The 16,892-nt window shown below is 36.0% G+C and overlaps 1 protein-coding gene across 15 annotated transcripts in view; it reads right to left on the bottom strand.

Annotated features, from left to right (window-relative positions):
* Positions 1 to 16,892, bottom strand: part of PTPRQ (protein tyrosine phosphatase receptor type Q) — a 133,673-nt gene that overhangs the window by 106,502 nt on the left and 10,279 nt on the right. For all 15 annotated transcript variants that reach the window (XR_010610594.1, XR_010610595.1, XM_065669496.1 and 12 more), the window contains exons 7-19: positions 16,119 to 16,403; positions 13,664 to 13,948; positions 12,742 to 13,011; positions 11,297 to 11,557; positions 10,417 to 10,547; positions 10,107 to 10,236; positions 9,663 to 9,813; positions 9,083 to 9,189; positions 8,489 to 8,586; positions 5,341 to 5,503; positions 3,296 to 3,556; positions 1,743 to 1,903; positions 695 to 806 (exon numbers count right to left, since the gene is read on the bottom strand). Coding sequence is in view for 13 of the 15 variants with exons in the window: in XM_065669496.1 (XP_065525568.1) it covers positions 695 to 806; positions 1,743 to 1,903; positions 3,296 to 3,556; positions 5,341 to 5,503; positions 8,489 to 8,586; positions 9,083 to 9,189; positions 9,663 to 9,813; positions 10,107 to 10,236; positions 10,417 to 10,547; positions 11,297 to 11,557; positions 12,742 to 13,011; positions 13,664 to 13,948; positions 16,119 to 16,403 (2,415 nt within the window). In the remaining 2 variants the exon portion in view is untranslated. The remainder of the gene's footprint in view (positions 1 to 694; positions 807 to 1,742; positions 1,904 to 3,295; positions 3,557 to 5,340; positions 5,504 to 8,488; positions 8,587 to 9,082; positions 9,190 to 9,662; positions 9,814 to 10,106; positions 10,237 to 10,416; positions 10,548 to 11,296; positions 11,558 to 12,741; positions 13,012 to 13,663; positions 13,949 to 16,118; positions 16,404 to 16,892) is intronic.

The following is a 16,892-nucleotide window of genomic DNA, read 5'->3' as shown; positions in this document are numbered from 1 at the left end:
ATTAAATCATCTGCCAGCATAAAGCGGTACAACTATTGAAACTAAGGTACTGTTGAATAAAAATCTTTTTTTCCTGGTTGAAGTCTTGTTACAAAAATGATTAAATGAATTTTGGTACACCAGGAATACTACTCTATAAGAATGTAAAAAATGTTAATGTTAAAGATCTTCATGAACAAAACAGAATTTAATGCCAATTTAGTATTTGAGGTATTCTAGCAGTTTAATTTCAGTTCCTTTCCCTAAAACTATTCAAAACCAAACTCCACTCTCTTACAAAACGTGTCTGATCTGGCTGCATTTTTTTGAAAGGTCTCCAAAATATGCCACTATACGTATAAGTTGGGGTATCGATATTACTACATGACACAGCAAATTTTTCACAAGTTTAAAAATTGTTGCCCTTTATGCCTTCTCTCCTGCCTCCCTTTTGTTCTTCTTAATAAGCCAACTAATGGATGAATACAAGAAATCACATCCAGGGCTGCTGATTAAAAATATCTGATAAGGAAACTCATGCTCTCATAGAACACCTCAGATATAGTGCATTTTCGAATGGTTAGAGAAGATGACAAATTCTAATGATGGTTCAAAACTGACTGTAATTTCTCAGATATTACTGTGCATATAATAAATACATAAAAATCATAGCTCAAAAAAGATCAACCAAATTTCATCGCCATTATTAACTCACTTGTCACATTTGTTGTCAATGTTCTACTCGCAGGTGAACTGTAGAGTGAAGAAGAAACTGTAGAAACTGTAACATTGTATGTTGTTCCAGGAATAGTATTGGAAAAATCAGCCTAAAACAGGGCAAAGATTTATTTCATTTTTTCACCAAGAATCATGAAAATGAAAACAAAGAAAAAAAACAACAACCCAAGCCCCAGAAGTTTAAGCACTCCATTACTGAAACTTATGTTATAAGCTTTTAGATATACAAAAGTATTTGCAAGAGTAAAAATGTTTACACCTGTTAGCTACAGTATTTTGCCATCTTATTTAACTACCCTCCAAAAGATCTGTATAATATTCGATATTAAAGAACAAGAAACCCTTAATTTTATCACAGAATTACCTATCAGCATATATATAGATGTTTTCTCTATCTTTATTGTTATCAAAGTAAATAAGCAGCATTATAAAATTCCTTTTTGAAAGAATAAATGCAAAAGCAGCCTGAAAAACTTAGAAGTTTTTGACTCTTAAGCTACCCCATATTTTTAAATAAACATAATTAACAACTTTTAGCAAGCATTTATATAAAATACCTGTATCTTTGTAGATCCAGTAAAAAACAAAAGCAAAACAACCAGAAATGCCATTATTTCTGTTAATATTATTATATTTTCCAGACAGCAGAATCAAAAAGTGCTCCTTTTCCTTTCTGATGGCTTAGCAGTGAAACATTGCCTGCATTAATGATTTAAGCACAGATCGTCCTGGCAAGTACACAATTAATGAGTCTGTATTACTCAGTAGCTCTGCCCTTCCTTTGTTAAACTATTCATGAACGCTTGGATGACAGGCTGTATCCTTCTAGCACATGCTTAAAAAGGCAAATTCACTACCTGCTGTTAGGCAACAAACTCTGGATGCTGAAATTTGCTCTCACCAATTTTTCATTAATACTTTCATATTAATATTTGCATTAAAAAGCTAAGGAGGCAAACTTGAATTTCTTAGCACAGTGCCTAAGGAAAAGCTGGCCATGCAAGTCCTGTAATAAATGCACCTACTCGATATTCCCTAACTCCAAGATCTAGGATAACAACAGAACCATGATCAGGAATAAGAGCCACGTGAAATCTGTCTACATGTCCATATGGTAGTCTCCAATACAGTGAAAAAGAGTATGACGAAACATTGAAGAATTTAAGTCCTACTGGCTCTGCAGGTTCTGAAAAAGAATTGTGGAATAAAAGACATCAACTTAAATAAACCCCTTCACAAATAAATTAGTAGTTACAACTGAATACAAAATCATCCAAGAACAGTTTACTTGCTTCATGAATGACAATTGTTAATTAGCCTGTATAGATACATATATTATACTACAGTTGCTATACTACCTCTGAGACTTGGTTGATAATCTCACAGGTATGCTGTGCAGACAGCCACATTTGCAAAGAGCTAGCTCAAGTATTTTTGCCCAGTGTTCAGTTAACAGACTCTCTGCACAGTCCTGGTGTTTATTCAGTACTCAGCTTTAGAGTTAGCACCACTCCTGTCACAACTAGTGCTACAGTTGAAATTCAAGATATAGCTTGTGATTGTTCCATTGCTAGCCACAGGGTTGTTAACTCTTTTATACTCTTCATGTATTAGGAATCCCAGTAATTCCATGAAGTCTGTTAAACCCTCCAAATTGGGATTTTTTTGTTCCCCTTACGAAAGCGAAGTTTTCACCTACTCCTGTCACACTGTCTTGCTTTTTTCTTCTGCCATTAAATGCACCTTTAAGTCTGTATCATCCACTCTATGCCTAATAATGAATCAGACTGTAGCTTCTTCAATATGTCATTCAAACATTATTGACCTATAATACTGTATAATTTATCCACTGTGCAATCCAGAGCTAGGTGCATCTGTCTCCTTTTGAATTTGGAAAACACAAATAGCTAAGAGCTGTCCCTACGCTTATGTCCCAGAGCAAGCCCAGTCAGTGTTGCTATTCATCACATTCCAGATTTGCTGAAAAATTTCATTGCTACAAAAAATACTATAAAAACTAATATAGAAAGTAGTAAGCAAAATTGTTTGAGGTAGTTCTGGTGCATATTTCTGCCCGTTAAATTTAACCTGTATTTTACATTATTACATTACAATAAACTGCAAACACATGTCAAGACTGAGATTTTTACCCCACGTTTTAATTACAAATCTAATAAGAAACAGGCCTTGAATGGAGCAATTTACAATATAAAGCCTTAACTCCACAAACATTGTAAACGTCTAACTTCACTCACTGCAAAAAATCCTACTGGAATCAGATAAAGTTAAAACAGCTCATGCATAATGCCACACAATAAGACCTTAAAAATAATGAAAATACTAAAAATTGTCAAAAGAAATGCAGCACAGCTAAAGAAATTATGTTTCTGGTAGTGTATCACTAGATGCAGGTTGAATAGGATATAAGTAATGTCCACAATCACTGCAAACTATTACATGCAAGATCTCTTGAAATTCCGATGTTATTCTACAAATTGAGATGTACAAAGCTAAATGTGCATTGTTATTGACAACTACCATTCACCAGCAAGGAGAGAAAGCAAGAAGCCATACAGACCTGTTACGATGTCAATGGAAGCAGAAGCTCCTTCAATATTTCCTCTTAGTCTTTGCAGTGTGAAATTATAAATGCCCCCAGCAGTCAGGTCTGTAACACTGAAGACAGTCAGCGCTACTGGAATCCTGAACTTTTTTATAAAGGTGTTGTTTGATAAAGATGCTTTGTAAGACGTGAAGTTAGTCTTGGTTGGATTCCACATTAAAGTTGCAGAGGAAGTATTTACCATTTTTAATGTTAGACCACATATCCCAGCTGGTTCTACAGTAAAAATTATTCAGGTTAAGAAAGAAAAAAATATTGCATAGTCCTTAAAATATAAGAAAAGTACCTTTTTCATTATTATTTTAATGATTTTAGAGTTCACTGTATCATGAAATATTCATACAAATTTTAGATTTGAATGAATATATAGCAAACAGCACCACTGCACAGCATAAAACCTGAGGATGTACCTCCTGTGTTCATTACATGATTTATAGAAGAAAATTCCAGACTTATCAGACCTTCTATAATTCTATAATTCTCTTGTAAACAGAGATTTTTTTAAACAGAGAGTTAAAAATTTCCTGAAATACATCACAGGCCACATAATTTTAGAAACCTGTCCATCTGTTCACTAAGGGATACAGTAAATCCTATAGTCTCAGTTTATTATCCCTTTTTTCCTTTTTAAAATATTCCTCTTGGTTATATTAAGATTCCTAAAATCACAGATAATTATTTACAAATAGCACCTCCATTAATATCTGCAGCACATCTGCGGATAGAAAGAAAAATGTTTCCATTCCTCCTAAAGAATTAATCGTCCAGATCATTGATTTATCTTTCTCAGAGCTCTCTAAAAAACTACTAATCAGCATAATCCCATTAAGGGCTGGATTGTTCAGCAAAAAAATCCTCAAGGTTTGCCATTAACATTATGAACTATCCATAATCCAGTCTTACATTAGACTCATCCACAGTACTCTTGAAATATTTGCTTGAGACTAAAAAGTACCTTCAGGATCATGATGATGGTTATTCTACTGCACTTTTCATTAGCAAGAATCTGCAGGAATAGTTCTGTGTTTTTTCAGACTCACCCATCTTTGAACAACTAAGTGAAGAGACTCCTTGGCTATTAACAGGTTAAGGAGGCATAGTCCGAACAAACCACATCAAATACATCAAAGAAGGGACAGGTCTACGACATGCATCTGTATAAATTTGGTGGTTGATTTCTTTTCTGATTACACTTAGCTGTTTTTTATATGATTTGGCAGTCCAGAATTCAGTATAAATCTATGCCTTTAAACCTCTGCCACAAAAAAACTCTCCTCTTTTTATGCTGTATCATGAAAGCATTGGAAAATCCATGTTTGCTGAGGGACAGAAAATGAGTGCAAGATAACGGATTAATTTTCTGGACCTTGTTAAGCCATCTGAAACACAGTTCCTCCTACTCTTTTAAGCATTCTGCAGTCTTGCACAGGAGCAATCCTCCAGTCTTACGATCACAGGCTTGCAAGAATTTAAGAGATGCAGAAACAACTGCAAACAAAATGCAAGGTAATTCTTAAAGTATAAGATGCTCTTTTGGCAAGATCTTATTCTGCTAGAGCTGGAAGAATTTTGTGAGTCCACCTCCTTTTTTAAACAGGTACCTGCAACTGTCTGATCTCCTCCGAGATCAGACCAGCAAGTTACATGCAAGGTTCCTGTTCAAACACCTATCACAAGAGGAAGCGGAACCTGCACCCAGAAGCTAGTGTAATTTTGAACTATGTGAACCTTTTGAGTCACTTACATACAATGATTTAAATGCCTCTGAATATTTACTGTTTTTTTTAAAAAAAAAAAAAAAACAAAACCAGCAAGTTACATGCAAGGCTCCTGTTCAAACACCTATCACAAGAGGAAGCAGAACCTGCACCCAAAAGCCAGTGTAATTTTGAACTATGTGAACCTTTTGAGTCACTTACATACAATGATTTAAATGCCTCTGAATATTACTTTTTTTTTTTTAAAGAAAACAAAAGACAAGTTATAAGATATTTCCTTACTTGTGATGACTCTTTTCTCCACAGCCAGAGAGGAATCCAAGCCTCTAACTGTCCTTAACTGAAACAGGTATTCTGTCCCAGGGGTCAGGTTTTTCACTGCAGCTCTGCTGTCATAAACAGGTCTGGTAAGCAGCTTTTCATTATTCATCAAACAATACGAAAGCTATGGAATAAAAATAGTTTCTCAGACCATATCACCTCATAACAGTAATGTTCAGACACTCCAAATACTTGTTTATGTAAAAATATATACAAATTTTTCCACATTTTAAAGAAAAAATTGGAATTCTGAATAGAATCTCAAGGAATCAGCCACTCAGCCATGCTCCTTGATATACCTTGAAGACTTACTAGGTTTAGAGCCACTACAGAGAGTAAAAGTTCTGGAGATAAGTAATTACGATGTGGGCATTTAACCCCTAGAGGCTGTGAGAATTCCTTTTCCTGCAACAATCCTTTCTGTGGACATAGAAAACTGCTACTGCAGGCTGTTTTATATCTCCACTGGTGAAAGGGAACATGCATACTGTGTCTGCCTTGCAGAGGAGGGCTCTAGACAAGCATCTCCAACATGCACACATAGGTTTCTCAGGCATGTGGTTAGTACTAAGATATCAAGAAGGTTTGCAGTTGCCTACATCAGTGTCCTGTCCTGCCCTGCCACTCTATTTCCTCCAACAGAAGGATATTCTATGCATGGCAGTGATGACCTGAAAGCACTTTGGGTCAGCTGCTATTCATCTGGGGAGGAATGATCCAATTCACCCCTGTATTTTACCAGCACAGTACCTGCTAACACACACTAAGTCCTGGAGATTGTCATCACCTTATTAGAATTACAGCACTGCAAAATGCTAGAAGCAAAGCAAGGGATTAAAGATTTAAACCTAATATAGACAAGCTAGGAAAGCACCTTTTGTGCACTCTTTGCTCTACAAATTACAAATATATTGCATAGAAAGTTGATGAGCTGGGATAATTAATTTTAAATGATTAGTAAAATGATCCCTTTTATGCAGGTGCACCTTACTAAGCAACCAGTCTGGGAAGCCTTTCTCATTAAAGATTTAAAGATAAGTTCATTTATTCAGACAAAGCACTGTCTAATGTGGCTGCTTGCTCTGTGAGATGCTGAACAATAATACTGTGCCATGAAGATCAATATTACAGATTACAATTATTTTCCACAGGATGGTTAAAATAACCTGACCACATTCAAAAGTATATCTGAACTGGTTCAAAACATGAATGGGATAATTGAATTTTAAAACTTGTAAAAATACTCCAGGCTACCTCAGCAAAATGTGCTGTTGTAAGTTAACTGGATACTCTTACTCATTCAAATCAATGCAACTTTACACTAATGAAGAGAGAAGAAATGTCAAGAAACTAAACCAAGAATACTCTGATTTCAAGTTCTAGGTAAGGATATAACTGAAGTCATGGGGAATGGGGAGGAAAACAATTAGGTACTGTAATATTGTGGAATAAACTGTGTAAGATCCTTAAAGCAAAGTACTTTGTCTCCTGGTAGTGCCACATACTGAAGAATATCCTGGTCAAGTAAGTTAACCGTAGAGGACTATATCTTGATACCTTTATTGATTCAAATGACATGTTTAAAGAACAGTTTACTGTCACAAGACTTACTGACCACATGACCGTGTTCATACAGTGACTGCAAAATACAAAGGATAATACAAGACAAACAGTAAAAGAGAGGATACAAAAGGGAGACTGGTTGAATGCCAGTGATCCACAGACAAAATATATAGATGTCACAGTAGATTGTTTCTGACCAGAGAACTGAAAGAACACAACTCTAGATTCTGTGCTAAGCATTGCAAAGGATATGATTCAAACTACAAGTGCTGAAGAGCCGCACTGTAATTCCAGCCGTGAAATAGTAACACTCAGCCTCTTTGTAAAAATAAAAAGTCCATTTAATTTAATTACATTTAGTAAGAAAAAAAATTAAAATTATCAAGCAAATTAAAAGGAAATTATAAGACTAACCAGAAGTGTTATGGTATGAAAAATACTGAAATGCAACTTTAACATGATACACTACTCAAAAAGTTTGTAGAGGAAATGCAGAAATAGCAGAAACATTACTTTACATAGCATTACTTTAAGAAAAGATATCCTTACAAATTGGATTTCACATCAAAACAAGAAAAATAAAACCTATAAAATTGTCTAATTCATGCAAAGCCCCGCTCCAGCTTTGTAAGCCCCCTTAAGGTACTGAAAGGCTGCTCTAAGGTCTCCCTGGAGCCTTCTCCAGCCTGAATAAGCCCAAGTCTCTCAGCCTGTCTTCACAGGAGAAATGCTCTAGTCCTCCTCTGGACTTGCTCAAGCAGATCCATGCCCTTCTTGTGCTGGGGGCCCCAGAGCTGAACACAGCACTGCAAGTAGGGGTCTCATGCAAGCAGAGTAGAGGGGTAGGATCACCTCCCTCAACCTGCTCGTCACTCTTCATGCAGCCCAGGACACTGCTGGCTCATGTTGAGCTTCTTGTCAACCAGCACCCCCAAGTCTTTCTCCTCAGGGCTGCTCTGAGTCCATTCTCCACTCAGCCTGTAGCTGTCCTTGGGATCTCCCTGACCAAGGTGCAAAACCTTGCACTTGGTCTTGTCAAACTTCATGACCCACCTCTTGAGCCTGTCAAAGTCGCTGTGGATGGCATCCCTTCCCTCCGGTGTGATGACTGCACCACACAGCTTGGTGTCATCAGCGATCTTGCCAAGGGCTCACTCAATCCCACTGTCCACGTCACTGACAAAGATGTTAAATTGTGCCAGTCCCTACACTGAACCCTGAGGAACACTGCTCCTCTCCGGTCTCTACTTGGACATCAAACCATTGACCACAAGTCTTTGAGTGCAACCATCCAGCTAATTCCTTACCCACCAAAATGTCCACTGGTCAAATCCATGTCTCTCCAGTTAGAAATGATGATGTCATTCAAGTCACTGTCAAAGAAAGTGTCTCCTCCTGTAGCAATATCTCCCTCCCATACTTAGTTGGTTATAAAGACATGTATTTATTGCTGGATTTGCAGTACATACATGATGATGATTTCATAGAGAAATTACCAAACTAAATAATAAAGGATTGCATTGGTTTCTTCCTATTCTTCTCTCACCTGAAACATATCAAATCCTCCTCTTGGTAGTTTCCAAGAAAAATAGACTGTATTTTCTTCTTGCCCAAACACTTGTAAATCTGATGGTGGATCTGGATCTGAGGTAGAAACAGGAGTGAATACAAAATTTAATAACAAAATAATCTAGACTAATTTTAAGGAATTTGCATCTAAGGAAGACACTCCTGTAACTCATTATTTTGTTGCTCAGTGTAGAAATAGATTTCATTTTGTATTTAAGAAGAATATAAAATAAATAAAAATCACTTCTACATATTCGCAATAGAATCAGGAATAAAATCAGTGTTCGCATATTTTTATGGAAAAGTTGTACCATCCTAATATTACTGCTGATTCAGTTACTGGCAGAATCCCATTAACTACAGAGGAAACTTGTTTCTGTTTTAAAAATAACTTTCAAGATGCTTAGATTGTAAAGACGTGTCTTCATTAATCCAGACATTGTTAAGATGCACTGATTTAATAAGGAATAGACAATAAGAATAGACAATAATAAGAATAGACAATACCTTAAAATGTAACAACCCTAATTACCTGAAATCATGAAAAGTTATTAATATATTGTGAACATACAGGTACTAATCTTGAAGATGGTTGGGTGACTTCTTTTTAATCCATTGGTTGTCACAATACTGATGAAGAAATCAGTGCCAGGCAGAAGACTCTCAAATTTGTACATTCTACAAAGATTAAAAAAAGAGATTGTGTTCCTTAGGATTTTAAAAATGCATTTGTGTGTTCATATGTTAATTCTTTATAGTATCATGGATATTATTTACACATAATGTGTCTATACATGTGTATGTGCTGTCAGACAGAAACTATTTCAGGATAATCAAATCTTAAATAGGATGCATCACACTAAGGTTTACATGAAGTTCGAGTACCAGAAAGTCTTAAAAGATTAAACTAATTACATACAAGTCTACTGGTGCCCACTCCAGTGCAGTATTTTGTTCGTTTGCACAAATGCATCACATGAGATTTGCAATTTGTTAAAAAATGCAATTCTTAAAATATAGTAATAGTATAATAACGTGTATCAACTAAAACATCAAATACATATAAGTAATACTTTAGGCTACTTATTTTAAATACCTTGAAACATCTTTTTTGAGTTCATGTCAGTTATTTTTTAATGTAATCTTCATACCTTACACTAGAAGGTAACACCTTCTCCTCATTGAAGACCTTACTGCTTATTGAAAGAACATATCCATCAAATGCATTCTGGGCTGGTGGCCAGGTAACAGTCATTGATTCAGAGTCTCTGCTATAGTTCAGATATTTAACTGCGCTTGGTTCTGTGTCAATTAAAAAAATGCATTACTTTAAATATATAATTTAAACATAGATTCTAAATATGTTACTTTATGACAGGTCTTGTAACATCAGAATGCAATGAAAACTCTACAAAGATTATGTCATGTCTCTGCTTATCTCACGGAACCACAGACTGATACCACTGTAGTAATGTGTACAGATTCCTGTTGCCCATGAGATCCAGAGCGAAACTGCTTTCTGCCCTGTAATGCATAAACCTCACAGACAGACAGTTCCTCAAGAAATGCTGAATTTGACAACATTGTGGTCTCACCTGTCTGTATTTCCTTTGTTACAAAAATACTGTCTCTGAAACCTTCCTTTTCTGTTCGAATTGTGAAGTTGTACAGCTTGCCAGGAGTGAGGTTGGAAAACGTTGCTGTTTCTTGCCTGACCTTCTGGACCTAGAAAACCAAATATAACTTTCACAGAACAGCTTGCAAAGTTTGCTTATCTTATGTAAGTGATACCTCCCCCTGTTTTAATGGGAAATACATTTTTTAATTTAACCTCTGATTACTTAATAGAAGACTTTGAAAAATAACCACATTGCCTACACACAAGTGGTCTTTTAAGAAACATACCCTGAGAGCACTTCCACAATTTATACATGTAACTTCATACTGCTGAAAATCTCCATCAGCTCTGTCCCAGGCAATCTCTATTGAAGTGTCTGTAACATTACCTTCTCGTACATTGAGTGGAGCTGCCAGGCCTACAGAAGAACATAAAACACCTTACTGTTCAATCCAAGATTTCTTTCAATTCAATACTTTTTATATCTCCCATGGAAACATAAAAGTGAAAACAATCAGCAGTAGAAGCAAACAGAGGACGAAATCAGATCTCAGGCATGCAAATATATTCCAAAGTAGAAAAACAATAAAAAGTATAATAAAAAGTAGGAAAGTGCAAACATCGAATTTTAGCATGTAACCGTTTTAAACAGTTTTTAAGTTTTTATTAAAACTCCTTTCTTAAAGGCCTCGCTAGAAGGTGGCCCCTTCCCATAATACTGTTTAAAATGTCTTTTACTGAATTTATTATCTCGAAAAATGAGAATCTCACTGCTTTTATTATTTGTTTAAAGAATAAGCTTACTAATTTCAAGACACAGCACTAACTCAATTGATACTCATCTTCTTACCTAAATTAGCCAAAATGTGTCTTGTTTCCCAAAAGGACAATTTAATACAGCCTAAATTCCTGAAATATTTGCTAAACATTTTATAGACTTGATATAAAAACCACAATTTAGAAAACTTAGAATTTATCAGATATTGTTATATTCTTGTTTAAAAACCAGCTAGTGTTAGTAGTATAATTATTAATTGTTTACATGGGCATATCAGGGTGATTTTTAAATAGCCTATCTCTTCTACTGCACTGAAATAAAGTTAAAAGAGTTTATAAATAAAAATTTTCTATGGTGCAATTTTATAGGACTAAATTTTAAATACTCACATGTTTTTACACCAGATACATGGTAAAAGGAGCTCAGCATTTTTCCACTCTTTGTGGAGACACAGAAATCGTATTCTGCCCCTGATGTCAGGTTTTCAATTGTTATTTTACCATCACTTTTTAAAATGAATGTTGCATTAGGTCCTCCTTTACTTGTAACATATATGCCATCAAATACTCCGGTATCAGGCATGCGAACAAATAATTCCACAGCATTGCTATAAAGCATGTAAGGAACAACAATTTGAACAGGCTTGGGCTCTAAAAGAAGAAAAATGTCACCTGTTAAATCAGTTGCAAATAAATTCAATGAAAACCACACAATAAATCTGAAGCAACTGCCCTGAGAAACATGCTTGTCCAGTGCAAGCTAATAACTACCACAATAAAACATCATTGCTCAGAAACAATAAACAACCTGATCTTTTTAGGTGTTTATTACTAGAATCCTGAGGCTTTAGAAAAATTATTTATGAATCAAAGCAAGTTAGGCTTCCAAAGGTATCAATCAATCAATGAATCAACGTTTCAACCACACACACTCCAAGAAGGTAAGGAATAGATGAAAAAAATATACCAAGACATGTACAAAGACATGGACATGAGCATGGAGAATGATACATTTGATAGATGCAACCGTGATGTGTTTATTTTCTTCCCTTACAGCTGGATCTGACAGATGTGAAAAATCCCATCTAGAATTTTCTGTCTTCTGTGTCTTTGAGTGAGGTATTAAATCTACTCCTGCATAAAAAAAAATCTGGAAAAAACTAAGCTTGCTACCCTCCAAAATACTGTAATCATTTAGGAAAAAATACAACAGAACATTTCATATATCTATAACCTGACAGCTGCAGCCTTTGAATAGCGCATGTATAAGTGAATCTTGCTCATTCCTTTCACATATGCCAAAAATTGTATACTGCGACGAAAGTATTTCAACATCTTGGTAAACTCAGACTAACAGGAAAGACCCTTCAATAATAATGTAAAGCTTTTACCTTCCAACTACCAGTACTTCAAACTCTTAAAGTCCTTTCCCAGCACCCTCTTACCAACAGCAGGGTAATTTCTCACAGCTCACAGAGCAACTAATGCATCTCCATAAATAAATAATTTGACAATTCCAATATTTTCCTATTTCAATTAAAATCAATGATTCACCAAATTTCTTCTGTCAGTGCGAACAGGATTCACAGCTGTGGTCCTCATTGCAGTTATCAGTACTATGAATGTGTTTTCCAAAGCTGCACTCTCTTTGAAAGTTAACAGCATCTACAGTGCTGTTAACAATTAGGATTGTATCAGTGTGTTTCACATTCTAGTTCTCATCCTTCACTGTTTAATAAATTGACTTGTTCTACCAAATCTGTTATAGTAATGATAACAAAACTGATGTTGTCTGTATTATAGTCAATAGTTTCCACCACTAAAAGATGTCTTACTTAAAGTGCATTGAATGGTCTTCGGTTCACTCATATTTCCATTAGTTACGCTTGCAACTGCTATTTCATAAGTCATTCCAGGAATTAGGAGATCAACTTTCAATTCTTCTTTATTGTTTAATACAAACTTCTTAGTTTCACCTATGACAGTATTGGGTTTCATCTGAATGTAGGATTCCTGACCCTCTTGTGGCAGCTTCCAGTGAATTATTACACTCTCTTCTTGTACATCCTCTGGGTGAATATAAACATCTGTAGGTGGACTGACAGCTTCATCAAAGAAAAAGATGTCAGTATAAAGACATAGATCAAACTTACCAACAATTACTTTCCAATTATGCTTTTTGGGTTATCTTCTAACATTTTCATTATTTTAAAACTACTAATTCATTTCATTGTCCCTTATAATAGTTTCTAGACAACTGCCTGTAACAGGCAGATTCTGCTTTCTGTTTTCTCATGACAAATAGTGACTTATTTTACAAGCATATTTTGGTCCATTGGACATATAAAGGGTAAGAAAAAAGAATATACAGTCTGAGTCACAATATCCATGATTAGAAAAAAAAATAATCTGTCTTCACCTACATAATTTGAGACATCATGGTTTTCTACTTTGCGAAAACTGAATATACAAACCATAAATCTGTATTTATCCAATAGGATGCCACTTCTTTAGCACATACTCATGTGCAGTAAGTAAATGAATAAATAAAGAAGGGGATAGGTACACTCACTCTTTTGGAAGGTTCTGAAAGTTAAAATCAGTAAATATATAATACTGAAAAAATTGCCTCGACTTCCCCCAGTACATCCCAATAAACCACAATCTGTACGTGTCTTTAAAAAAAATTGTATATCTTGAATTTTAAAATTAAACTCTGCCTAGTGTAATAAAACAACCAGAAAATAGATACATCACCTGTTGTGATTAATATTGGCTTCTCATGGCAGCTTAGAGTTCCTTTCTGTGCCACATTCTGTAAATATATCTGATACTGATGATAAGGCTTTACATTTCCTACTACTATTGAAGTCTTGCTTTTTTCAACTGGTAACTCTTCCCAGATGTTGCTTTCAGTATCCAAAATGTTGATGAGGTAGTAATGAAACGAAGTACTGGATGAATGCTGTGGAGGCTTCCAATTTAAATGTATTTCTGCAGATGAAACATACGTAGCCTCCAACTTCTGGGAGTGCAACGGTCCTATTGAAGAAGATTAGGAAGAGAAACAGCATAATAGCTTCTGATGCCTTTTACCAGTAACTTTTTTCTTTTTAATATAGCCTGAAAAGCTGTATTAAAATCGTACAGTATACACTTACATACATGCTAAATAGTATTAAAGCAAATGAAAGCAACTTTGACAGTATATCTAATATTGGTAACACAAGGAGATACTCATGCTTTCTAGCTGAGATCTTTCTGAATCACCTAGCTCTTCATATGTAGAGCTCTGCCTCCCCACCGAGGTCCTGTTTTGTATTTCAGTCAGATCAGAAACATCATCTAAGACAAATGGTATGAATTACCCAAGTTGAGTGGTTAGTAGGTCAAGAGAGGTTCTCCTCCCCCTCTACTCAGCCTTGGTGAGGCCGCATCTGGAATATTGCGTCCAGTTCTGGGCCCCTCTGTTCAAGAAGGACAGGGAATTGCTTGAAGGAGTCCAGCGCAGAGCCACAAAGATGATTAAGGGAGTGGAACATCTCCCTTATGAGGAGAGGCTGGGGGAGCTGGGTCTCTTTAGCTTGGAGAAGAGGAGACTGAGGGGTGACCTCATCAATGTTTACAAATATGTAAAGGGTAGGTGTCAGGATGATGGAGCTAGGCTTTTTTCAGTGATATCCAGTGATAGGACAAGGGGCAATGGGTGTAAACTGGAACATAGGAAGTTCCACGTTAACATCAGGAAGAACTTCTTTACTGTAAGAGTGACAGAGCACTGGAACAGGTTGCCCAGGGGGGTTGTGGAGTCTCCTACACTGGAGATATTCAAGGCCCGCCTGGACAAGTTCCTGTGTGATGTACTGTAGGTTACCCTGCTCTTGCAGGGGGGTTGGACTAGATGATCTTTTTAGGTCCCTTCCAACCCTTGGGATTCTGTGATTCTGTGATACCCAAGTTGGCTAAATCCTGGTCTTAATGAATTAAGTGGCAATATCTTACGAATTTCATAAAGTTTAAGTGTTCATATTAAAACACTTCTTCATGTCTCCTACACTTCTTCCAACAATTCAGTCACTAGTCTAATAATCAGTAAGTTGCTCTGATTTCCCTTGCCTAGACAATCATGTTTCTGTAAATAGCAATGTTACAGCTGAAAAGCTGATTTCTGAGGTAAAACACGTATTTGCTTCTCACAAGAGAAAGCAAGAATATACTTTCTTCACTATAAAGGCCAAAGTGCATTACACGGTTTTATGTACAGAAAACCAACTATTCGATTAGGGAGCAGAGAGGCAGGCACAAGAAATAAGAGGTCTTTCAAGTGTACTAAAGCAGCCCAGGAGAAGATAATGTGAATGTACAAAATGTACTTGAAGCAGAAAAGGAACAGCTTCTTTCCCCTAACAAAAAAAAAAAAAAAAAAAACCAACCTTATTTTGTTCTGACTTTAAGACAATGAACCTTTCTCATATTTGGACTGCCTTGCCAGAATTGGTAAAAATGTTAGGGCAAAAACAGAACATGAAGAGAATTGGCACATAAATTTGTGACCATGGAGTATTTTTTTTCCCTTTGAGGACATTTTTCATATCTACCAGCTGGCAGATTTCACTTGGCTTCATTCAGCTAAACTTTACTAGGACACAAATTAATCACTTCATGAATTTTTCTTATGCCACACTACATCATGCTGCAGGTCCAAACACAATCTATTTTTAAACCGTAAAGTTTGTCTTAACTGCATTTATCAGGGATACCTCTGCGAATTCCAACAAGATCTTTTACTTTAGAAATCTTTAGAAATCTTTTACTTAGAAAGTATGTATGTTTCTGCATTTCATCAGCATGGTCAAAAATACCTCTGACATCCAGCTTTTCCTTTGGACATCAGTAGGAATTCTGTGAGTAAAATGATGGCAAGAATGATCTTTGAAAATATACTTCACAAAAGGTGTAGCTGGCTTTCTGCTTGAAGCCACGGAAAACTCCTGTGTTTTTCCTCATCAATCCCAATAAATCATATTAGCACAAAAGCAAAACAACAGTGTTGGAATCCACTCTGCAAACTGGTAAATCCTGGATTCAGAATTCATGTTCAGATTTATTTATATTTTCAGACAAAATTTCAACATAAGAAACAGTGTAATTAAAGAAAAAATAGAAGTGTATGATTATCTGGTTATTACTGCTATTTATTTTTGTAACTTACTTGTTTCTACCTTCAGAATTGGACTTAAAATCGCCTGTGCCCCTTCTGGGTTCCTTGCTGCTAATAAAAAACTATAGTGAAGACCAGGAGACAACTGCACAATTTTTGTTTGAGTTGCATTCACAGGCAAGTTCATAATGCACGGTTTACTCTGATCAAAATAGTACTTCATTACAAGGTCAAAGTCTGACTTAAGCCACACATCCATATCACTCCACATAAATACAGCTCCAGTTGTTGTGACATCATGCACACTAAATGTGAAGTTTTCTGGTATCAGAGGTACTGAAAAAGAACACACACCAAAAAAAAAAAAAAAACCAAACAGAAAAAAAAAAAAAAAAACAAACCAAAACAACACTGAAAATCATGAAAACATTTTTATCTTCAAAGACAAACATATTTCAGTTCTGGAAGAAGGACATGGAGTTGTTGGAACAAGTCCAGAAGAGGGCCACGGGGATGATCAGGGGACTGGAGCACCTCCCATATGAAGACAGGCTGAGAAAGTTGGGGCTGTTCAGCCTGGAGAAGAGAAGGCTGCGTGGAGACCTCATAGCAGCCTTCCATTATCTGAAGGGGGCCTATAAGGATGCTGGGGAGGAACTCTTCATTAAGGACTGTAGTGGCAGGACAAGGGGTAATGGGTTCAAACTTACACAGGGGAAGTTTAGGCTAGATATAAGGAAGAAGTTCCTTACTGTAAGGGTGGTGGGGCATTGGAATGGTTGCTCAAGGAAGCTGTAAATGCTCCATCCCTGGCAGTGTTCAAGG

Source organism: Lathamus discolor, chromosome 1 (assembly GCF_037157495.1).
Source record: "Lathamus discolor isolate bLatDis1 chromosome 1, bLatDis1.hap1, whole genome shotgun sequence".
Classification (NCBI taxonomy): domain Eukaryota; kingdom Metazoa; phylum Chordata; class Aves; order Psittaciformes; family Psittacidae; genus Lathamus; species Lathamus discolor.
This window is presented reverse-complemented; position numbering and strand designations above follow the sequence as displayed.